At 42.8% G+C, this 24,907-nt stretch overlaps 1 protein-coding gene across 1 annotated transcript in view; it reads right to left on the reverse strand.

The window, feature by feature from the left end:
• adamtsl3 (ADAMTS-like 3) overlaps positions 1-24,907 on the reverse strand; it is a 582,072-nt gene that overhangs the window by 124,071 nt on the left and 433,094 nt on the right. Inside the window, exons 16-17 of the mRNA XM_048563174.2 lie at positions 24,217-24,515; positions 19,990-20,119 (exon numbers count right to left, since the gene is read on the reverse strand). Coding sequence (XP_048419131.1) covers positions 19,990-20,119; positions 24,217-24,515 — 429 coding nt within the window. The remainder of the gene's footprint in view (positions 1-19,989; positions 20,120-24,216; positions 24,516-24,907) is intronic.

The raw sequence follows: 24,907 nt of genomic DNA on the forward strand, positions 1-24,907 counted from the left end.
ACACACACTTGCCCACACACCTCCTCCCTCACCCCCATCCCAGGCCCCAAGATGACTTTCCATATTAATCAGAGGTTCACCTGCACATCTGCCAATGTGGTATACTGTATCCATTGTACCCGGTGTGGCTTCCTCTACATAGGGGAAACCAAGCGGAGGCCTGGGGACCACTTTGCAGAACACCTCCGCTTGGTTCGCAATAAACAACTGCACCTCCCAGTCGCAAACCATTTTAACTCGCCCTCCCATTCTTTAGACGACATGTCCATCATGGACCTCCTGCAGCGCCACAATGATGCCACCCAAAGGTTGCAGGAACAGCAACTCATATTCCGCTTGGGAACCCTGCAGCCCAATGGTATCAATGTGGACTTCACCAGCTTCAAAATCTCCCCTTGCCCCACCGCATCCCAAAACCAGCCCAGTTCGTCCCCTCCCCCAACTGCATCACACAACCAGCCCAGCTCATCCCCTCCCCCCACTGCATCCCAAAACCAGCCCAGCCTGTCTCTGCCTCCCTAACCTGTTCTTCCTCTCACCCATCCCTTCCTCCCACCTCAAGCCACACCTCCATTTCCTACCTGCTAACCTCATCCCATCTCCTTGACCTGTCCGTCTTCACTGGACTGACCTATCCCCTCCCCACCTCTCCACCTATCTTCTTTTCTCTCCATCTTCGGTCCGCCTCCCCCTCTCTCCCTATTTGTTCCAGAACGCTCTCCCCATCCCCCTTTTCTGATGAAGGGTCAAGGCCCGAAACGTCAGCTTTTATGCTCCCGAGATGCTGCTTGGCCTGCTGTGTTCATCCTGTTTCACACTTTGTTATCTTGGATTCTCCAGCATCTGCAGTTCCCATTATCTCTACCTAACCTTATTCCTGTCATCCACAATTTTTAGTAGTATGGAATAAGGGTATGGATAATGTGACAATGATGCCAGCTTCATGTTTTAAGTTGGAGCGGGTGAGATTACTGGTTTTTGATGACAACACAGTTCACATCATTTCAGGTGTTGTCAAGTATGGGGATCTCTTATGTGGAGTCAGGAACTATTTGATTCGCAAGTTCAAAATGTCTTTGCAACTTCATATGTCATAAAGAAATGCTGTTTGGTAAGTTGCATATGTTTCTTATAGAGTAACTGATGAGAGGGCTTTGTTCACTAAAGGTAAGCGACCGTTAAATTGACCAACATTGTGGAAGTGAAAGTCTGCAGATGTATTAGCATATATCTATTAAGATTGAAATTCTGATTTGACGAGACAGTTGAACCTTTAGTTTAAATCTTTCATTGACTTTCAGGCATTATCTCAATGCTTGGGCAAAGATGAACTCTTTAAATTTCATCAAAACTTTTTATGTATTCAGCTCTGTAGAATATAGAATAGAATCTCGCTTTGAATGCTTCCCTGAATTCCAAACTCACTAATGGATTCATCTCAGCAGGAACTTTTGATTCAGCTCGCAAGTGAACTGTGAATTTAATATAGACAGTTTTGTGAGTTCAGAGATTATGGCACTGGATTTCATGGGGCGTCATGGTCTGAATCCATCTGGATAGAACATTAGTCTGTAAGCCTCCCCAGCATGTTGATGGCTACCCTTCATTCCTTTAATAATGGAAGCAGTATTAATCACCTTAAGATAATACTTCTACCACTACCTTGACATCAATTCCAGTCTTAGAAAGTTTCCAACCATTTGGCTGGGATGACCGCCAATCCTGATGAAGAGTACAGAAAATTTCAGATAATTCCAAGGTATACCAGCAGTCAAGCTGACAAGTCAAGATGAGCAGGTGGGGCAAGTATCAAGATGCAATGCAGGAAGACAAAATTGAAATATTAACTCAGGGTTGGGGGTTGGGTGTGGCTTCTGATGGGCAAAGGTGCCCAAAACGGTTATACCCACCCTTGCCTGATATAGTTAATGATGCCAGGTTGTCTTCTTGGAATGGATAGTCCTTACTACAGGTGAAGTAGCAGTGGGATGGGGCTAATTGACCAATTTAACGCCTTAATATACCCAAGGATGGATGGTCCACCTGACACCTCCATTGCCTCTCCATCCATCTCCACCCCATAAAAGGTCAGATTTGTTGGAGAATAGTCATCTGCTTCATGCATTCATGTGCATATGTGTGTGTGTTCATGTGCGTGCATGTGATATCCGCTTGTATGTATGTGTATCTGCATGCATATATGTGTGTGCATGTCCGTAGAGAGTTTAGTGGGACTCTCAACATCAACAGATCTGATCCAATGTGCCAGTCTTTCAACCTGCTCACCTCAGCATCTGCCTTCACCCGTTTTCACCTTGGGCCTGCTTCAGGAGACAGGAGGAGCCGGCTCCAACTCATCCTGTCATCCATGCAGATCGCTTCGTGTAGGAGGCAGGATTGTGATTAGGAAATATCCCAACAGCTGACTTCCTCCTCAAAGGTGAGTCTTCTATGTTGCTTGTCGTAGAACAGAATGACAAAAATTTACAGCATTGAAAGAGATCATTTGACCCATCAGAACTTTGTTAGCCAAAGAAGAGCTGTCCATCCAAATCTCACTTACCAACTTCTAGTCTACAGCCTGACTGTTCAGAAAACATCACTGTACCCAAGTAGAAATATAACTGCAAAGACAAGTGTCTGCGTTTCCTACTTCTATAAGTGATACATTCCTGATCCTCACAACCTCCTGGATGAAAAAAATTGTCAACTCCACTCTAATCCTTTTGCCAATAACCTTAGCAATCTTTGATTATTCACCCCCCCCCCCCCACCCCCGCAGTCCCAAGAAAAATCTGGGAACAAACAGTAATAGTTAGAAATGATATTGAGGAATGAAACAGTTCAGACTCACAAATCATCAGAAGTAGTAATGCAGTTTAACAAAGCAATAAAATGTACAAACAGAACACTACAAATTCATTTCTAGCAGAACCAAATTGAATCCCACAGATATTAAACTTATCTGGAATCTTGGTTCGGTCACATTTGGAGTCCTGTATGCTGTTCTTGTCTTGATAATACCAAACAGATATAGAAATCAATTGGCAAGGTCCAAAAAGGATTGACAAGAATGATATCAGACAGAAGACAGCTATGATATATCTTGAAGATGTTATTAATCAACTACGGACATTAGTTAGTGACTCTCAAGAATGATCATCAATGACAGAAGAAAATGCAAATGTCCTGTGAGTTGGTGTTCAGCACCATATTGACCAGTGGCAAGGCAATATATGCCAATACTGAAACAAACAACCCACGTGACACTTTCACACATTTGTGACAGAATGTCCTCCCATGGATTGGCCTTTACAACTGTCAACAAGATATGCGGCACATGAAGACACTCAATTCAATCATTTGCTGAGTGTGAAACTTCTCCCAAAGATGCAAGAATTCCAGGAAACATTTGAAAACAAAAATCTTGAAAAATAATCGAAGTGTTTTAAAACCTCTCTGATTGTTCAGCGGTAAATGAAATGGCATTAACTGATCCAGAACAGAGTCCTATATTGTATCAGTGATAATGGGAACTGCAGATGCTGGAGAATCCAAGATAATAAAATGTGAGGCTGGATGAACACAGCAGGCCCAGCAGCATCTCAGAAGCACAAAGGCTGACGTTTCAGGCCAAGACCAATCAGAGAGGGGGATGAGGTGAGGGTTCTGGAATAAATAAGGAGAGAGGGGGAGGCGGACCGAAGATGGAGAGAAAATAAGATAGGTGGAGAGGAGAGTGTAGGTGGGGAGGTAGGGAGGGGATAGGTCAGTCCAGGGAAGACGGACAGGTCAAGGAGGTGGGATGAGGTTAGTTAAACAACTGCACCTCCCAGTCGCAAACCATTTCCACTCCCCCTCCCATTCTTTAGACGACATGTCCATCATGGGCCTCCTGCAGTGCCACAATGATGCCACCCGAAGGTTGCAGGAACAGCAACTCATATCCCGCTTGGGAACCCTGCAGCCCAATGGTATCAATGTGGACTTCACCAGCTTCAAAATCTCCCCTTCCCCCACCGCATCCCAAAACCAGCCCAGTTCGTCCCTTCCCCCCACTGCACCACACAACCAGCCCAGCTCTTCCCCTCCACCCACTGCATCCCAAAACCAGTCCAATCTGTCTCTGCCTCCCTAACCTGTTCTTCCTCTCACCCATCCCTTCCTCCCACCCCAAGCCGGACCTCCATCTCCTACCTACTAACCTCATCCCACCTCCTTGACCTGTCCGTCTTCCCTGGACTGACCTATCCCCTCCCTACCTCCCCACCTATCTTTTCTCTCAATCTTCGGTCCGCCTCCCCCTCTCTCCCTATTTATTCCAGAACCCTCACCCCATCCCCCTCTCTGATGAAGGGTCTAGGCCCGAAACGTCAGCTTTTGTGCTCCTGAGATGCTGCTGGGCCTGCTGTGTTCATCCAGCCTCACATTTTATTATCTCAGAGTCCTATATTGTATACTTGAAAAAGGTGAGACTTTGGTATTAAAATTTACCTTAATATCCCTGAACTAAGGCTGGAAAACTGGATCAGTCAAGGTTTTCCACATTTATATTACATTAACTGAACCTGTTGCAAAGTACACTGACGGTGCTCACCTGGAACCCTTCCATGGTTGAGAAGTCCTTGACATTCACCACCTAGGCTCACCAATGCAGGGGTGTCAGTGATGAAGCAACCATTTTGCAACACAAGTTCCACACCTGGGAAGATGACAAATGATCACAGGAGGAGGGGTGCAGTAATGGAGACTGACTTGATCCTTTCCAATTCACTTATAAGTTGCAAAAGGTCTTGGGCAGACGCCATCTCCCTGGCCCTATACCCGTACTGAAAGATCTGGATAATAACGCTACCTATTATAAGGCTTAAGAGTAAGACTCTTACTAATTTTTACAACCGCACCATAGAAATGGGTACATCAGAGTGTGGTTTGGTGACTACTCTTCCTAAGACTATAAGAAACTATTAATGGGTGGCACGGTGGATCTGTGGTTAGCACTGCAGCCTCACAGGGCCAGGGACCCGGGTTCGATTCCAGCCTCCGGCAACTGTCTGTGCAGAGTTTGCACATTCTCCCCGTGTCTGTGTGGGTTTCCTCCGGGTACTCCGGTTTTCTCCCACAGTCCAAAGATATGCGGGCTAGGTGGATTGGCCATGCTAAAATGCCTATAGTGTTCAGGGGTGTGTGGGTTATAGGGGGATGGGTTTGGGTGGGATGTTCCAAAGGGTGCTGTGGACTTGTTGGGCCAAAGGGCTTGTTTCCACACTGTAGGGAACCTAATCTAAAAACTACAGAGAGTTGTGAACACAGCCCAGTCCATCAAACAACCAGCCTTTCATCCATCGACTCCATCTATACTTTCCACTGCCTCAGAAAAACAACGAACATAATCAAAGACCCCTCCCACCCTAGTGACACTGTCTTCCATTGTGCATGAATAGACATACAAACAGATTGAAAAACAGCTTCTTCCTCACTGTTCGCAGACTGACAAACAAACCTCTTAAAGTTGTTAATGCTGATCTCTCTCTGCACCTTCCCTGTGGCTGTAATGTTATTTCGTGCAATTTGATCTGCTATCCTGATGCATTTGGTTTGGTACACATGCCTGTATAGCATGCAAAACACCACTTTTCACTGCATCTCAGTACATGTGACAACAATAAATAAAACTCAAACTAATAATTTCACATCCATGTGGCACGTGGCTTGGAGGGTATCTTGAAAATGGCGTTGTTACTTATTGCCCTCGGCTTCCAGGTGGTACAGGCCTTAGGTTTGGAAGGACCCTTGATCAATTACTGCAGAATAATGTGCAATCGTGAATGAACATCCCCACTTCTGATCTTTGTCGGAACAAAGATCTGACTGAGATGTCACATGACTGAGGAAGATTTTCTGTTTACAATAAACATGTGGACTGATAATTCATTCCATTAATGATGAGAAAGTTGGAACGGATAACTGAATTGACCAAATTCTGCTGAAGTCAGAAGAGACAAAAGTCATATCTTCTAAACATGACACTATCCAGGGCAAAACAACCCACTTTATTAGCACGCAAACCAGCATGTTCAACATGAACTCGCTTCACCTCCATGTGCAGTGGTAGCAGAGAGGTCTATCTGACTTTGTGGGTATGCAGTGCCATGCAAATTCTACAGAAGGACAGGCTGTTACATAGCTATGACATTACTTGTAGCAAAGACTGCCAAGAGGAAATTGAAACCGACAGTGATTACAAATATTCTTGCTGAAATTCGGCTGCAATGGGTATTGCTGCAAAAGTGCTACTAGATTCTGTTTTCTTCATATCAATTCTCACATCATCCATTACCTAACTTATAACTATCATCTGTTTCTACTTTGTTGTTCAAAAGAATTTTTTTGGAGTCACAACATTACAATATCAATTTATTATCAAGCTACTGTACCCTGATCAAAGTTTCAGGAAAGGAAATGAAACTCTGGAAAGTATTATTTGCAGAGTTAGCTACAAATCAATAAACCAAAATCCACACTTTATCAAAGACAATCAAATATATAAAAATAAACAACATATAAAGCTAGTGGGACCCAGGAATTTTTTAAGGGTGGGTTCGTGGGGGCAGGAAATATCTCTTTTGTTACTTTTCTTTAATACTTTTTACATTAAAATTTCAACGTGACCATTATCCTAGTCAATATGTATCCCTTGACCAACGTCATTTTTTAAAAAATGATGGGCTGGTGTATTGATAATTATCACACTGCTACTTGTAGGATCTCGTGCGCAAATCAACTGCTCTGCTTCCCACCTCATAGGTGGCTACAAGTAGAAAATGGCTGGACGGTGGATGAGAAAAGTGCGAGAGCACTGCAAGAAATTTTATTTTTCCAAAGTGCATTTCCATTTGTTTGCATGTGATAATGGGAACTGCAGATGCTAGAGAATCCAAGATAACAAAGTGTGGGTCTAGGCCCAAAACGTCAGCTTTTGTGCTCCTGAGATGCTGCTTGGCCTGCTGTGTTCATCCAGCTCCACACTTTGTTATCTTCCACTTGTTTGCCTTCATTTTTATCCTCAGTGCTCAATTAACATGTACCCATTCACAAGGTGAAATATGATATTTGAGGAAAGTAACCATTTTCTGGTTAGCCAAATTTCCAACATAGATTTGTATTTCAGACACGGCAAGCTCCCAGCCACAGTGAAAAATGGGAAAATTATGCCCCTCATCTGTTTGTTCTGCTGATTTACAGGAAGATTAAAGTTGCCATGGAATTTTTCACAAGAAAAGTCAAGAGTTCACTGGTACCTGGCCAACATTCTCCTTCAACCAGTACCACAAATAAAATGGACTAATTCATTTCCAGAGGTGTTTGTGGGACATAGCTGCTGTGTTTGGCTACCCAGCAGTAATGGGAGCCTCGAAACAATTCCTTGTGTGCAGCACTCAGACACTTTAATGCAGTAAGTCTGTGTAAACACAACCTTTACTTATTATAGAAATTCACACATCCGTATGTGCCCAAAAAAAATTATGAGGACCACTCAGGGAAGTTAAAATTACTTCCATCACAAGAAGTAAACTGCCTTATTGCATTAGGGGGAAAAAGGATCACCTGGTTGAGGTATCCAACAGAAAATCAGAGAATGACGACTGCACGAGTTGAGCAGAGCACAACAAATTAAAGTTGCTAGGAAATCAATTTGTGGAATACCCGGAAATACCATAACATAGGAACAAATGGAGGTGGCAGCGTGAAAAAGACGGAGTGAATTTTAAAATGAGGGACATGGAACCCCAACCCCAACCCCAAAGTGAATGACAGGTGTCTTTTCCCTAGGGAGGAGGATTTCAAGAAAAGGGAGCATACTTTTAAGGTGAGAGGAGAAAGATTTAAAAAGGACATGAGGGGCAATTTGTTTTACACGGAGAGTAAAGATTCCTTACAGTGTGGAAACAGGCCCCTCAGCCCAACAAGTCCACAACGCCCTTTGGAGCATCCCAACCCAGACCCATTCCCCCATAACCCACACACATCTGAACACTACAGGCAATTTAGCATGGTCAATCCACCTAGCCTGCACATCTTTGGACTGTGGGAGGAAGCCGGAGCACCCGGAGGAAATCCACACAGACACAGGGAGAATGTGCAAACTCCGCACAGGCTGGTGACCGAGGCTGGAATCGAATCCGGGTCCCTGGCGTTGTGAGACAGCAGGGCTAACCACTGAGCCACCGTGCCACGGAGTAGCTCATGTGTGGAATGAATCCCCTCCACCCACTGCATCCCAAAACCAGTCCAGCCTGTCTCTGCCTCCCTAACCTGTTCTTCCTCTCACCCATCCCTTCCTCCCACCCCAAGCCGCACCTCCATCTCCTACCTACTAACCTCAGTCCACCTCCTTGAACTGTCCGTCCTCCCTGGACTGACCTATCCCCTCCCTACCTCTCCACCTCACCTATCTTCTTTCCGCTCCATCTTCGGTCTGCCTCCCCCTCTCTCCCTATTTATTCCAGAACCCTCACCCCATCCCCCTCTCTGATGAAGGGTCTAGGCCCGAAACGTCAGCTTTTGTGCTCCTGAGATGCTGCTGGGCCTGCTGTGTTCATCCAGCCTCACACTTTATTATCTTGGATTCTCCAGCATCTGCAGTTCCCATTATCACTTCCAGTAGTAGTGGTGGATGCGAGTACAGAAGACATTTTAGAAGACATTTGGTAAGTCCTGGAATAGGAACTGTTTGGAGGGATGTGGGCAGTTGCGACTAATTTAGTTTGGGATTATGGTTGGCATTGACTGGTTAGACCAAAGTGTCTGTCTCCATGCTGTGTGACTCTAAGAGTCTATGACTGGGTGAAGGAAGAGAGAAGAAAAGGTAAAAGAATAAGACATGAAGTCAGTCAGAGGGAGGTAAACTCCATATGAACATATATTAGAGTGCTTTGATCCATTCAGAATTAATAAGCAGGCTGTCTCCAAACAGAGATGCCGAAGAGTCAGATGATGAAGCCCTTCAGCCCACTGCCTCCTAGCCAGTCATTGGGACCTGTTTATTCTAGTCTCATTGTCCAGCACTTAGCTCACAGCGTTATATGCTTAGGCATGTCAAGTAATGATCTAAATACTTCTTAAGTGTTGTGATGGTTCCTGCAGCTACCACCCTTTCTGGCAATGGATTTGATACCCACCATCCTCAGAGTGCAAAACATCTTCTCCAAGTCCCATACAAACTTTCTGCCCGATATCTTAAAGCTGTGCTCCTGGTTATTGATCCTTTACAATGGGGAAAGATTTCTTTCCATCTACTCTATCTACGCACTTCATAATTTTGTGCAACTCAATCAGCTCTTCCCACAATCTTATCTGTTCTAAGGAAAGCAATCCCATTCTACCTAGTCTTGCTTCACAACCGAATCACTCCATCATAGGTAAAGCCCCAGTCAATCTCCTCTCCAGTGCAATTACAATTTTCCTGTAGTATGCTGATCAGAACTATACACAGTACTCCACCTGTGGCTTTGACAATGGCCTGTGTAGGTCAGTACTAACCTCCCAACTCCTGTATTCAATGCCTCGAGAAATAAAAGTAAAGGTCTTATAAGTTGCCTTAACCACATTACTTACCTGCCCTGTTGCCTTGTGGACATGTATCCCTCTGTCCTTTGTACTTTCTTGGGTCCTTTGGAAATGTGGAAGGGTGCATCAAGCAGGAGGTACATTTGGTAATTGGGCAGATAGTGGTGACACAGAAAAAAAAACACCAAGCAATGATGAACTGGATGCCAAGAAGGATCTGAATATCAGAAGCAGCCGTTTAGGAACAGAGGAGTAAGAGTGGTTCATTCAGCCCATTTCCATCATTAGCTCCATTGACCAGCATAGTAGTCTCTAGAAATCTAGTTGGGTCAATGACTGAGCTTCCACAGTCCTCTGGAGTAGCGATTTCCACAGATTCACCAGGCTATGAGTGAAGAAATTTCATTCTCATCTCAATCTTAAATGGCCTACGCATTACTCTAGATTATGTTGCGTGGTTGCAGACTCAGCAGCCAGTGGGAACATCCTACTGATATCCATCCTGTCATTCTTGTGAGAATACTTTGAACTTCAGTGAGGTCATCTCTTGCTCATCAGCAAAAGAGGAAAACAGGCCCTTTACGTTATTCACTCTTCAAAAGTCAAAAGTTGCTTTCACGCAAAAAGCATGTAATTTAGTCCAAATAGCTCCAAATCTACAAATTGGTATTATAAAAGCCACATTATAATTTGCCTCATTTTTCCACTTTCCAGAGACGGATTACCCTTTAGACGTAACTCAATAGTACTGTGTGAGCTCACACTGTTTCATTGCCAAGCTCAGTGGTAATTCTTGAGGTTATTAAGGTTGGTGAGTTGTTTGCTTTAAATTTGTTGTCCTACACACAAGGAGATCTTGGACTGATGCCTCCTTTAATCACGGTAGTCATTTGTGACTATCTAACAGTCGTGCTATAGTGATTCCGCCAATGATTAATTCACATTTAAGTGCAAACATTGATTTTTAACAATGCAATGAATTATTGTTGAGATTGACGACTAAGGTACCAGTCAACAACATTATAACATGATATTGAGGTTAATGACAAAGTGAAACACAATCGAAGTTACCAACACTCAACCAAGATATTCACAGCTACTTTACACTGCAGATTCCAAAACTTCAATCATGGAAGGAGCTTCAAGCTCTCTGCTCTAGACTGCAAGACTAGACAAATCTTGCAAGCTCCAGGTTCCAGTTCAGTTTAAAACGAAGTGTGCTTTAAAAGCTTTAACTTCCAGTTTCCTCTGTGTCAGTTCCCCGCTATCACAATGCCACAGAGTCAGTTTGCATGCAGCAGTAGAAAGGTTACATTTTATAAGTGATCACCACTCTGAATATATAACCCTCAATCAACATTGCTAATAGGTAACTGCACTGTGCCTTGTGGGATCTTGCTCTGCACAATTTGGTTGTCGTGTTTCTTACCTTAAAGCTCAGCGATTATACTTTTGACCTTTTTAAATTTTCTACCAGTGGAATGTGGAGGCTCTGTCGACGGGAATAGGGATGGCATATTTGCAGGAAGGTGGGTGGGAGGAGGTGTATTCTAGTAGCTGTGGGCGTTGGTGAGCTTGAAATGGATATCGGTTTCTAGGTGGTTGCCTGAGATGGAGACAGAGGGGTCCAGGAAGGTGAGGGAGGTGTTGGAGATAGTTCAGGTACCCATGGCCACCCCCTTGGTCTGTAGGAAGTGGGAAGAATCAAAAGAGAAGTTGTTGAGGGTGAGGACGAGTTCGGCTAGGCAGATGAGGATCTCAATGGAGGGGGAGCCCTGCAGCCCAATGGTATCAATGTGGATTTCACAAGCTTCAAAATCTCCCCTCCACCAGTGCATCCCAAAACCAGTCTCCCTCACCTGTTCTTCCTTCTATCCCCTCCTCCCACCTCAAGCCGTACCCCCATTTCCTACCTACTAACCTCATCCCACCCCCTTGACTGTCCGTCCTCCCCGGACCTATCCCCTCCCTACCTCCCCACCTACAACTCACCTCTACTGGCTCCATCCCCGCCTCTATAAGCTTTTCTGTCTCCTCTCCACCTATCTTCTCCTCTATCCATCTTCGATCCACCTCCCCCTCTCTCCCTATTTATTTCAGAGCCCTCTCCCCATCCCCCTTTTTCTGATGAAGGGTTTAGGCCCGAAACGTCAGCTTTTGTGCTCCTATGATGTTCCTTGGCCTGCTGTATTCATCCAGCTCCACACTTTGTTATCTCGGATTCTCCAGCATCTGTAGTTCTGCTGTAATGTAGTTGAATAAGTTCTAAAAGTAATGGCTTTCCATAAATTCAGAATTTTACTTATCACACATAGTTTCTGGTTGAATGTATGGACTCCAGATAAACTGTCAGCAGCAGACATTGGCGCTGTGTTAACGAGACCAATATGGAATGATGTTTTCAATTACATACTGAGCTAATGTAAATTATATATGTTGGCTGTCAATAACATAATAAAGAAAGATTGTGAATTAGCTTAGCAGGCACAAAGAATTCAGACCTTTGGAACTCTCTGTATTTTTAAAAAATGTAGTCAGCCTGTTTCCAGTAGCTGGTGGGTTTTGGTGGAGTTTATTTAACTGTTGATAATTTTTCTGTGCTATTCCCTCAAGATAATCATCAGATGAGTATTCCTTTTCTCTCGAATAAAATGTTAATTTTCCATCATAATGGCACAGACATTCTTGGCCAGTAGTGGAAATGAGATGGCTAAAGACAGCCCTATATTCGTCAACTTAATGATGATGTTCTCCTGAGTGGTGACATCCTAGATCCTAATGTGAAAGGTCTGGATTTTTCTCCCCATTTAGCAAGAAATTCCAGTGCAAATTGGTTTCTGTAGAAGAATTACTAAAGATCTTGATTACTGAGAAGGTCATATGATTTAAACTAAAGACAGTTGTTGAAAAATCATTCACAATGAGTAAAAACCGAAAGAACTGCGGATGCTGTTAATCAGGAACAGAAACAGAAGTTGCTGGAAAAGCTCAGCAGGTTTGGCAGCATCTGTGAAGGAAAAAAAACAGAGTTAATGTTTCGAGTCTGGTGACCCTTCCTCAGAACTATTTTTGTTCCAGTTCTGAGGAAGGGTCACCGGGACTAAAACGTTGACTCTGTTTTTCCCTTCACAAATGCTGCCAGACCTGCTGAGCTTTTCCAGCAACTTCTGTTTCTGTTCACAATGTGCACATTTATGTACCAGCTAATTTACTTTGGCAATATATTGCACAAGAGGATAACATTTGGCTGTAATCTTGTTGAATGCCAGAGAATGTTTCAAGGGCTGAGTGGTAAATTCTTGTTCCTTATTTGTACGTACATACGTCCAGTCCTCCAGCATCTGTGCTATTCTGATTTTACACCACAAATGAGAGTTAAAGCATTGTTTATGTTGCTAACAGTAATTAGAGGTGATGAGCCTCTTTAATGCTTCAGTTTAAGTTTTCTGTCCTACCAATGAAGATGATGACAAATCGACATTTCATTCCATCTGTGTTCATGATCTAAAAACCATATTTCCTTCACTGTTTTTTTTCCCTGTATTGGCCATAAGGGACATTTATCTGAATAACAAGAGAGATCAGCAAACACAGCAACACGTGCGCAGATAGTATAGGTCACAGAAAGCTGCACTAATTTATACATCAAATGACGGAGCTGCTAAAATTTGCACTGATGAAGAGGTGAAAAGATGTTCTGAGTAATACCTCTTTTTGGTGAAATAGGCCAAAGGTCAAGCCTTACAACTCTCTAAATTGTTGGGGTTAAAGTTCAATTCAAAGCCCACAACAGACCTAAGATCATTTGAAGGGCACAGCTGGTGCTCCTGGATCAGTGAAGGGATCTCGTGCTTCCTAAAAGTGCACTAAACTGGCATCATAATGTGCAACTGTAGAGGTGTAAGGGACAGGGCTGCATCAACACTTTTGTCTTCAGAACATTCTCTCAGAACCATCTGTTTATTTGCAAGCAGCGGCAAAATGGACCAGAACACTGTACCTTCTCAAGCAGAAGTAAGGACAGCTGCCTATTCCAAGAAACCATGCTGACAGTTTTCATTGAAACAGATCATTGGAATGAAGACTGTCATTTTTGCTTTGGAGTGACAGTCTGATTAAATGGCTATCACGGCTACATCAAGTGAAATTGCCAAGCAGATGACTGCATTTTTGGCTCTAAAGATGGAAAATATTAAACTCCTTAAAATTTGCACTGAGAAACTGATTGTAGTACTTACTGATATTCGATTATATTGCATTCCTCTGTCACAGCGGTTCGCAACATTTTCAGTATCGAGGCACACTTCAAAGAGACAAACAGTTCCATGGCATATCCACTTTTTACAGCTGAATTAATTGCTCATCAACATCACATTTACTGGTATTCACTATGGTAACAGCCATACTACATAGGATTGCATACATAATGTATACAAGAAGGTAAAGGGTCAAAAGCATCAATGTTTCAAGTCCACCAGGAAAATAAAACCCCAATTTTGATGGCCAGCACAGGCATATTTTGAAACTCAGCTCAACTCAACTATCTTCAACTATTCGTGAACAAGGGATCAGGGCAAAACACAAAGTTGAGTCAATTGCAATTTGCTGGGTTAGTAGGAAACAGAGGTCTGTCAGTGTGCATTATATCTGAAGTCTATGCATGCACGGCTATGGAAGCTTATGCATGTGGAGTTGAAAAGGGGCAGCTGGTGTCGGCAGATACTGCCTTCAATAACAGATACCAGGACTCTGAAGGAAATCAGAAACGCGGACACAGTCTCAATGTTCAGGGAAAGTGTCGCTGCAGCCTAAAAACTGTGCGTCACACTTGGTACCTTGCCGAGGCACACCAGTTGAAAAACACTGCACCATTAAACATCTGAGCCAGAATTAATCTCTTTAGGAAAGAGAGGTGGCACATTAGGACCATCCTGGATTTTTAAAAGAAATTGATTCATGGAATATGAGCATTGTTGGCTAAACCAGCATTTATTCTCTATCCCTGCACTGACAGAGATGGAGAATTTTGATATCAGCTCCTGATGGCTTTCTGTATCCCAAAGATGGCAGAAGCTTGGGAAAGTCAGAAACAGGAAAAATTCAGTCCGCAATATGGTGAAGAATCTCATCCACAGACATACTCCTTTCACCAGCTGCCAACTCATACAAGATGTATCAATGTCTGTACAAAAACAGAAGTTGTTGGAAAAGCTCAGCAGGTCTGGTAGGATCAGTGAAGGGAAATCAGAGTTAACATTTTGGGTCTAGTGACCCTTTCTCAGGACTGTCTGTACTGTACATGTTCTTTTGATCTTTATTTAATTTTTCAATCACAGAATCAGGACATCTCTGACGAGGCCAGTCTATGCCCAACCCCAAATACTGTTGTGATCATGCTAATGAACCAACTTCTTGAACCTCTACAACAGTGTCATGCTGAAGTTATGAGCCATTAGGAAAGGAGTTTCAGGTTTTTAACCCAGCGACATTGAAGGAACTGTGATATACTTCCAAGTCAGGATGACGAGTGGCTTGGAGGACAACTTGCAGTTGGAGTTCCCATGTATCTGCTGCCCTTATCCTTGGTGGTAGAGCTTGTGGGTTTAGAAGGTGCTGTTAGAGGATGCTTCATGAGTTACTTCAGTACATCCTGACAATTGTACACAATGCTGTCATTGTGTATCTGTAGTCAAGGGATGAAAAGAGTGAAAGGTGGTGGAGATAATGCCTATTAAGTGAGCCATTTTGCCCTGGATGGTGTCAGATTCTGTAGTGTTACTGGAGCGGAATCCATCCAGGCAAGTGGATCATATTCCATCATGCTCCTGATTACGCTTTGCAGATAGTGGACAGGCTTTGGAGGGAGTCCAGAAATGAATTATTCACTGCAGAATTCCCAGCCTCTGACCTACTCTTGTAACATCTATTTTTATAGTTTCTCCCAGTTCAGTTTCCAGTCAACAGTAATCAGCAGCAACACCCATCCTCATCAGCTCATCAAACCAAAAACTCCAGATACTGATACTGAGGGATTCAGTAATGGTACTATGAGTGAATGTCAAGTGCAGATACTTGTGTTCTCACTTGTTATATATGGTCATTGCGCTTGTGCAATTTGAATATTACTTGCCACTTATCAGACCAAGCCTGAATGTTCTCCAGGTGTTGTACTGAAGACAGCCTGCTTCGGTATCTGACGAATTGTGAATGGCGCTGAACATTGTGTAAACATCAGCGAATATCCCCACTTCTGACCTTATGGTGGAGGGAAGGGCATTGATCAGGCAGCTGGAAAAGGTTGAGCTTGGAACACGACACCGAGAATTCCTGCTGAGAATTCTTGGAGCTGAAATGGTGTGCTGCACATTCAGCCGCAAGCTTTTCTTTTCCCCTAGTAAATGTCTAAATTGGTGACAAAGTCACACCGGGCACTGTGATACGTTCCCCAAGATCATGCTGAACGTTCTTGCAGTCCTGGTGAAGGGTCCTGGCCCGAAACGTCAGCTTTCCTGCTCTTCTGATGCTGCCTGACCTGTGTTCCTCCAGCTCCACATTGTGTTATCTCTGACTCCAGCATCTGCAGTTCTTACTATCTCAAATTGGTACTGTAATGTTGTATGTTTTAGTACACATGACTGACACCATAAATTCAGCATCAAGACCACTTCAGTAACATTTGGACTCTCCTGTACCCCTGACCGGGATTATTCAATGTTCTAAAAATATATAAAATGCTACAGACGCAGGAGATCTGGAAATAAAAGTAGAAAGTACTGGAAATACTCAGCAGGTTTTGCTGAGAAAGTTCACATTTTGAATCAGATTCTATTTCAAGGGGAAATGGCAGTACACCTGGCCATCAGAGTCCATTTGTCAACCAGTCAATATTCTTTTCTCCATAAGACCATGCCATACAAGAATTGAATTAGTCTATCCAGTCCATCAGGTCTTCTCCACCATTCAATAATGGCTGCTATGTTTCTCAACTTCATTCTCTTGTCTTCTCTCCATAACATTTAACCCACTTAACAGTCAAAAACCTATCTATCTCTGTTTTAAAGACACTCAATGACTTGGCCTCCAGAGCCCTCTGCAGCAACCACCCTCTGGATGAAGAAATTACTCAACTCAGCTCTAAAGGGTTGACCCTTCACAGACAGGCGGTGCCCTCAGGTTTCAGTCTCTCCTATTCCTTTTCCACATCCACTCTCAGGCCTCCCAGTTTTCTGTAAGTTTCAATAAGATGCTCACCACCCCCCCCAACTCGTTCTTCTAGACAACATTAAGTAGTGAACCGGAGTCCTCAACCGTTCCTCAAATAACAAGCCTTTCATTCCCAGGATCTTTCTTCCATCCTTCCTTTGGAATCCCTTCAAGGCCAGCACAACCTTTCTTAAATACAAGGCACAAAACTGCTCAGAATATTCCAAATGTAGTCTGACCAGAGCTTTATACAGCCTCAGCAGCAATATCTCTGCTCTTGTATTCTGGCCCTCTCAAAATGAATGCTAACATTGCATTTGGTTTGCTAACTGCCAACTGAACCTGCATTTAAACCTTAACAGAATCCTGAAATTGGACTCCTGAGTCCCTTTGCGCTTCTGATTTACAAAGCCTTTCCCCATTTTGAAAACAGTCTAAACCTCTATTCTTCCTGCCGAAGTGCATAACATTAAACTTACTTACATTGTGCTCAAACTGCCACTTCTTTGTCCACTCTCACAGTCTTTCAAATCCTTTTGCAGCCTTCCTGCCTCCCCAACACCACCTATCTTTGTGTCATCTAGCAACAATGCCCTCAGTTCCTTTAGGTTGTTAATCTGTAATGTGAATAGTTCTGGTCCTTGACGGTGACACTTGCGGAACTCTACTAGGCACCAGATGCTGTCCTGAAAACAACTCCTGAATCCCAATTCTCTGCCTTCTGCCAGTCAGCCAATCCACTATCCATCCCAGTATAATGCCCCTAACACCACAGACTTTCATCTTATTTAACAGCCTTGTGCTTGGCACCCTGTCAGAGGCCTTCTGGAAATCCCAACAGACCATGTCCACTAGCTCGCCTTTATCTATATTGCTAATTTTCTCCTCAGAAGAATTCAAACAGATTTGTCAGGTATGACCTCCTTTAACAACACTCTGCTGACTAAGCCCTATTTTACCAAGGACTTCCAAGTACTCTGCACTCTCATTCTTTGAAAAAGACTCTAAAATCTTACTAACAACCAAGGTTAGGCTAACTGGCCTATAATTTGCCGTCTTCTGCCTCCCTCCTTTCTTAAGCAGGGGTGTTTCATTAGCCATTTTCCAGTCTTCTGGGACCTTTTCTGACACTAGAGATTCCTGAAAGGTCATGCAATCTCAATGTTGGTTTTCTCCTTGAATTTGTATTCATGCAAATCATCTTGATTAGTGCAAGTTCCAGCAAAACGTGGCTTTTTACATTTATGTCTTTCCCTGTACAATTCTACCCGAGTTCGTCAGGGAATTAGTGTCAAGGTGAGTTAAAGAGAAGCTCATTATCAGTTACTTTTGGTAAGACCTCCCTGTTTACTCATATAATTCAACAGTTACTCCTGAAAGTGAAATGCTTTGAGATGTACCAGTGTGATAAGTTGCTGTACAGATTTCTTTCTAATTAACACAAAGGAGGTGGTGAATTCCCTTTAGGACAACTGTAAACTGTAACCACAATTTCAAGGATATTTCAAATAGGTTTGCATTCCAAGGCAAATCAGTAGAAAAAATAAACAATCATAAAAATTAGTAATAATACTATTCTGCAGCTCATACCACAGCTACATTTCTGGTTATTTGAAAGCTTATGCGGTCCCAAGGGTGTCTTCTAACTTTACAGAAATGAGTTCTAAAGGAAACCAACTTTCAATTTCCTCTGTTTACTTAATTCAACTGCACCATGTCCTCAATGACAGGGTAAGCAAGAAATCTGTTCTCAGGCCCTTTATAATCTTGCCATATAATGGACTAGTCACTGGGAGGTACAAGAGTATCATATAGGAGAACAAAGTGCTCCCTCAGGGAAATGGCTGCGCGTTCACAGGGGCTTCTCCAGGAATGGGGTAGATCCACCATTTCGGGAACTGACAGGGTTGGGAGCCATTAGTCAGTGTCTTAAATCACACTGTAGCACATTAGCGAACATCTTGGGCAATCTGCAGCTCGAACGGTCTACCCAAACTTTGACAGACATTTTGATAGTTTGGTCTGCAACACCCAAACATGAATAGCTGATGACTTAAGTAATTGTTGAATCCTGAACTTAAAAGATAGATTTATATATTTTCACTTAAAGCTTTGTTTTTATACGCATGTAGCCCAGTCACTATTTTAATGGGCTAGTAATACAGAGAAATCCTGCATGGCTGAATTTGCCCTATATTTCATTGTACCACCCAATATCCTTGAATGTCTTAAATATGAAGTATGACTAGATCACTATGAAACAGTTTTAGACTTCAGGTTAATGTTTGGAATAGGGTTGACTGCATTTGCCTCTCTTTCTGAAGGGTCTTTTGCAGAGAGCCAGTGTGGACCCAATTGGCTGAATTGCTTCCCTCTGAGCTGAAATCATTCTACGCACACACATTCCCACACACAAGTGCAGAATTAGGTGGAAAGGCTGAATTACTGTCCGTTTTTGTTTAGCACAATGTAGCGTTTGTCCAAATACAAACTGGTATGTTCAAATTAAACATTGATAACAGTCTGACCAGATGTCAAATGCGACACTACCAGTCATTATCAGCACAAGGATGCTGGATCCAAACAATACCATCATTGTCAGGTCAAGGGGGCTGTCAAACTGAAGTTAAAGAGATGATGCACGTCAAATTAGTCGATACTTTTCAGATGTTCTGCTGCCCAGTCTTTAAGCTACTCCAATTGCAGGATTCTGAGCTCACGTGCAACAGCATTTACTTGCCTCCCTCACAGCCTTCCTACCACCCCACTTCCCCAATCTGGCCACATCCTGAAAACCACTACTTCACGCATTCATCTCCGTGATGACAAAACTCCAAACCAGTAAAACTATGCAGATAAGCTTGACATTCGAAACTTGACTGCGGTTGGCAATGTGTCTGTCAGGAGGGCAATCTTACACTCTAATGTGCCTGAATGGGCTGCACAGGGAAAGAACCCAGATCATGAGCTTTGGATTACAATTCATCTGATGTCAATGCAATCGAGGAGGAGCTTTACAAAACATGGTGTTCCTCCTTAAAACAATAGCCCAACACAGGAATGAAAGACATTAATAGGTTTTTACACATCTCCCTTCACAACACTCCAGGCTCATCTCATTTAATTGAATACACTCCTCATTGTGGGTTTCAACTCATGCTGTAAATTAAAAGTGCAAAATGTCTCTGAAGATTGTGGCCCATAAGTGAAACATACCTGGGAGGACAAGGCTCAGTGCCACAAGCTCGGACCATGTGCGGAGGACGTTTGAAATTGTCACACAAACTGTCATCCACGTTTTCCTGTGTTTGTTTGTTTCGACACACAACTATTGTTTCCTGTTTCCCTGAGAGTAAAAATAAACACAGAATTATCAAAAGTAATCTGGCTACTGTGCATACCCTACTCTAATTTATTCACCGAAAGGCAACACCAAAAAAAATAGGCTCGTGAGTCACTTACAGTGTTCAGTAAAAACTTTCAGGATGCACTCAATATACAAAACACAACTGCCGCAATCGATTCTGTAATAAACAGTGCAAAAAAAAAAGCACCTTTGTATGCGTGTTTCAATTACAGAAGCTCGTGGCTGCAAGTTCGGTAAAAAACTATGAATTGCTCCCTACTTTTCAAAATCAGAAAAATGATCTCCAATATGAATTAACTTTCTCCAGGACTGCTCAACAAGATATGATGGGATCAAGGTGCAGCCAGAGGATGCTTTATTCACACAGCTAATAGCTTTTCGACAGCTGATTGGGGAACATTTCAATTATTCCCTTATTAATGGCAGCCAGTGAGCAAAGGGAAAGATGAAGTTTACCACAGCAGGAAACATGAATTTAAGGAAAGTAATTACCAGGCAATAAATTGATTAGTGATTAATCAATAAAAATGACCATAAAAATATGTCAAGCAGCAGAGCTAACAACTAAAACCTTCTTGATTCCATTTCTGTTTAAGGCACCAAGTTCGACAGACAAAAAGACTAGATCCCAAATTCCAATTGCCAATGAAGTTCATAGAATCATTGGAACTTTACAGTGTGGAAGCAGGCCATTCAGCCCATTGAGATCACACCTGAACAGTATCCCACCCAGACCCACCCCCTCCACTGTAACCCTATAACCCTGCATTCCCATGGATAATCCACCTAGGTTACACATGCCTGGACACTTTGGATAACTTAGCATGGCCAATCAACCTAGACTGCACATCTTTGGACTGTGGGAGGAAACCAGAACACCTGGAGGAAACCCATGCAGACACGGGGACAATATGCAAATTCCACACAGTTGCTCAGAGCTGGAAATGAAACGGAGTCTCTGGTGCTGAGAGGCAACAGTGCTAACCAGTGAACCACTGTGCAAAGGACAGGGTCAAGTTTAGGCACTGTGTTTAGCTAAACCTAGGCTCACCTCTGGTAGTGTTCACTCTAAGCTTACCTTGGCAAAATTTTTATGACAGTGGTGTTTGGAAGTTGGTGGCCTTTCAGCCTCAGTTTCCTTCCTGTTCCAGCTTGTCTTAGGTGTAGGCTGTTGGGGGCGGAGGAGGGGTAAGTGTGGGTGTGTTTGAGGGAAACTCGAACACATTACCAGTCCAGCCACTCCCATACACAACTCACCAACCTTCCTGGATCCATTTGCACTCATTGGCCCAAACACATACATTCAGTCATTCAATCATGTACATTCACCCACCCTTTCACCTCTCACTCCCTTTCTCCCTCCTTCCTTCCCTCTCCCACACTTCACTCACCCACCCAGCCTCAAACACTGACCCACATTCTCACTTTCACACCATCCCTGGATGTTTGCTGATTGCTATCACAAAGGAATACAGAATATCCTGGGAGGTATCAAAGTGTTCCTGTTCTATCATGTCAGTGGGGCCTTTTCCCTCAGCAACATTGCATTCTTTACCCATATTTAATTATTTAGCAGCATTGTTCAGTAAACAGTTACTGAAGGCTCAACAGTCCAACTTACATGGAAGCAAAATACTGCAGATGCTGTAGATATGAAATAAAAGCAGAAAATGCTAGAGAAACTCAGCAGCTCTGGCAACGTCAGCGGAGTGGGGAAACAGTTAATGTCTGGCATCCGTGCTACGGTATTTGGAAGTAGGCTCATTAATAGAGTTAATTGATATTTCTCTGGCAGAGGCAGGGGTTCTTGCATCAGCTCCTTCCTGTGATTAACTGGGCCTGTCTCAATGGTTCCCGCTGTCTCGGGCTACTTAAAATCCAGCTCAATTTCCAGCCCAGCTCCAGAGAACAGTAAGATCAGAGCATAGGAATGTCCAAAAACAATAAGAAATGTTCTGTTAACCCCTTCATCACTGGGAAATAAAATATCTTCCAGACTGTAGCCTCTACAGATAACATACATCATCAGAAACATAGACGATGTGTAACTACCCGTTACTTTGATATTTATGGCAGCTTGCCACCACCTTCTCCAGGGCAACTAGGGACAGGCAATAAAATGCTAGCCCAGCCAGTGACGCCTTTGTCCCATGACAGAATTTTTAAAAAATATCTGCAAGATGTTTTGAGATCATGTACTGAAAAAATTTTTACATTTCATCTTGCGCTGTGTTTTAATTTTGGTTAATTCATCATGAAATTGTGAACTTTTATTTCTGTCACTAACAAACTAGATGTGGAGCCAATGTTCATAGTACTTGACAACAGAAACTTTAAATAGACAGGTAAGGAAACATGACTACTTGAGTATATTGTTATGGACTAGACCAAATCTCATCAAAGTTTATAAAGAAGATAGTCTAGACCCTAACTTTTTCTAATTTTAGAGGTAAGTGTCACGAGTCATGTTCCAGATGCAATTCAATTGGTCAAACTACCAGGTTTGGAACAAAACACACTTTTTTCATACATTATAGTTAAAAGACTACAAAGAAAGAAACTGGAATTAGTTAACTCTATTGGAAAACTTAACAGAACAGTAGATTTTTCAAATACTAAACAGTAATTGTTCCAATATCGTAACATCTCATAAACACACCCTTGACAAAGGCAAATGCAGTAAAACAGATTGTCTCACATGCGATTCTTGCAGCAAGAAGAGAACCCCCATCTTTTAGTTGTAAACAAGAGAGGCAAGACAGCTTCCACATTGAGCTTCAAGGCCCCAGCGACTACTACTGAAATTAAAATGTAAAAATCCTGGCTCTGTGGGAGCTTGACCCCACCCATTCAGTCTGCTTCTACTGTTCCAATGTTTACTCAGAACATCTCTACGTCTCAATAGAGGACAGAGTGCACAATTTCAAAATTTGCTAATGATACAAAACTGATGATGGAAATATAGTGAACTATAGGTGGAGGATTCAGGAAGAGATAAAAACAACACAGACACATTGATGGAACAGGAAGATAAATTTGAATGCAGAGAAGTGTGAAGTAGTTCATTTTGGTAGGAAAGGGGAAAGAGATAACATAAAACAAAGGTTTGAATTCCTAAGGGATTGCAGGACCAGAGGAATCTGGGTGTAGAAATGCATAAATCATTGAAGGTGGGGCAAGGGGTTTTAGACAGTACAAAAGCAAAGGAGTTATGCAAAACCTGTACAAAAATAAGAGCTGACCTCACCTGGAATACTGTTTCCAATTGTGGCCAACAAGCTTTAGGAAGGAGGTGAAGACATTTGATAGAGTGCAGAAAAGAATCATGAGAATGGTTCCAGGGATGAGAAACTTCCGTTATGAAGATAAATGGGAAAACCTATGACTACTCCTGAAGATGCTGAGGGGATTTTTGGTTGAGCTGCTTAAAATCATGAGGGATCTGGACAGTGTACTAATCACAGGACTGTTACGCCATTCGGCCCATTAAGTATTCACATGGCAAGAAATGGATCCTGATGGATGGATCGAGCAGGGGAGGACACAGCTTTAAGGCAATTTGTAAAAGAAGCAATAGCGATGTGAGGAAGAACCTTTTTAATGCGGGTAAAATCTGTAGTGCATTGACAGTATGGTAGAGGTAGGTTGAATCAAAGCTTTCTTAAGGGACCTTAATCATTACGTGAAAAGGAAAATAAAAATGCAGGGCTCTAGGTGGAAAGGCAGGGGAATGGCACTAGTGAAATGTCCTTTCAGAAATCAGCACAGTTACAATGGACTGAATATACTCCTTCATTGTAATCATTCTATGATTCTATGAAAGGAAATGTGCTGGGGCTCTTGTTCCTATTGAATACCTTGTTACCATTGCTAGAAGTAGACAGGTATGAAATTCAGCTTATATTGCAACATTTCACGTGATCAAATAACTTGTTGACATTAACTTGTGTCAATGGTCCTGCTGAGTAATGGAAAGTAGCAACAAACGTGTAGCAGACTCATCTGCGTAGATCCAGGACCCAAGTGAGTTAAGGAAGTCAACTACATAATATTCAAAGTTCCATACAAAAAAATACCTCTTAAACAGGAAGCCGAACATGAGGTGAAACCTTCATATTCCCAGTCGAATTGTTCATCCATCTTATTGTCATTCTGACCATAGGAAGCAACCTCCATTTCATATATTGCAGTAGCACTGTCACATGGAGCAGAGAAACAGGTTTGCTCAGTGGGTGGCTTATCTCCTTCACATTCCTCATCGGGAAGCTCCTCCACCGTTTGGGAGAATGTAAGCAGGACGCGGCATTTAACTATTCGTACTTGTTTACCGGCTCCACATGAAGTACTGCACTGTGACCACGGCTCAGCAATAAATCTGTGAAGGAACAAGAAAATAACAATCAATATTATCTGGAGTGCAATATTGGACTTTATAGTCCAGATATGTGACTGTCATATGCTACAAGGAGTTACCAAAGTGCACAACATTTGGATGAGTGATACTCTGATGCCAGCAATGTTACTGACTTTTTTTGCTGGCAGTAACACTTCAGTTGCCCTTTTGCACTCTTTATGTGTTCCCAAAGCCTGTAGCTGATTCATCTTGAGCATGATAATGCCAGAATTTCTGATGTTCTCCGTCAGTTTATTGTCTATGGTAGTCAGTCTTAATCAAAGGTCAGTTGAGAAATATTCATGTGAAATTAGGATCAGGATAAACACATCTGGAGGAGCACAGCTGGTCAGGCAACATCAGAGAAGCAGGAC

Source organism: Stegostoma tigrinum, chromosome 33, assembly GCF_030684315.1.
Source record: "Stegostoma tigrinum isolate sSteTig4 chromosome 33, sSteTig4.hap1, whole genome shotgun sequence".
Classification (NCBI taxonomy): Eukaryota; Metazoa; Chordata; class Chondrichthyes; order Orectolobiformes; family Stegostomatidae; genus Stegostoma; species Stegostoma tigrinum.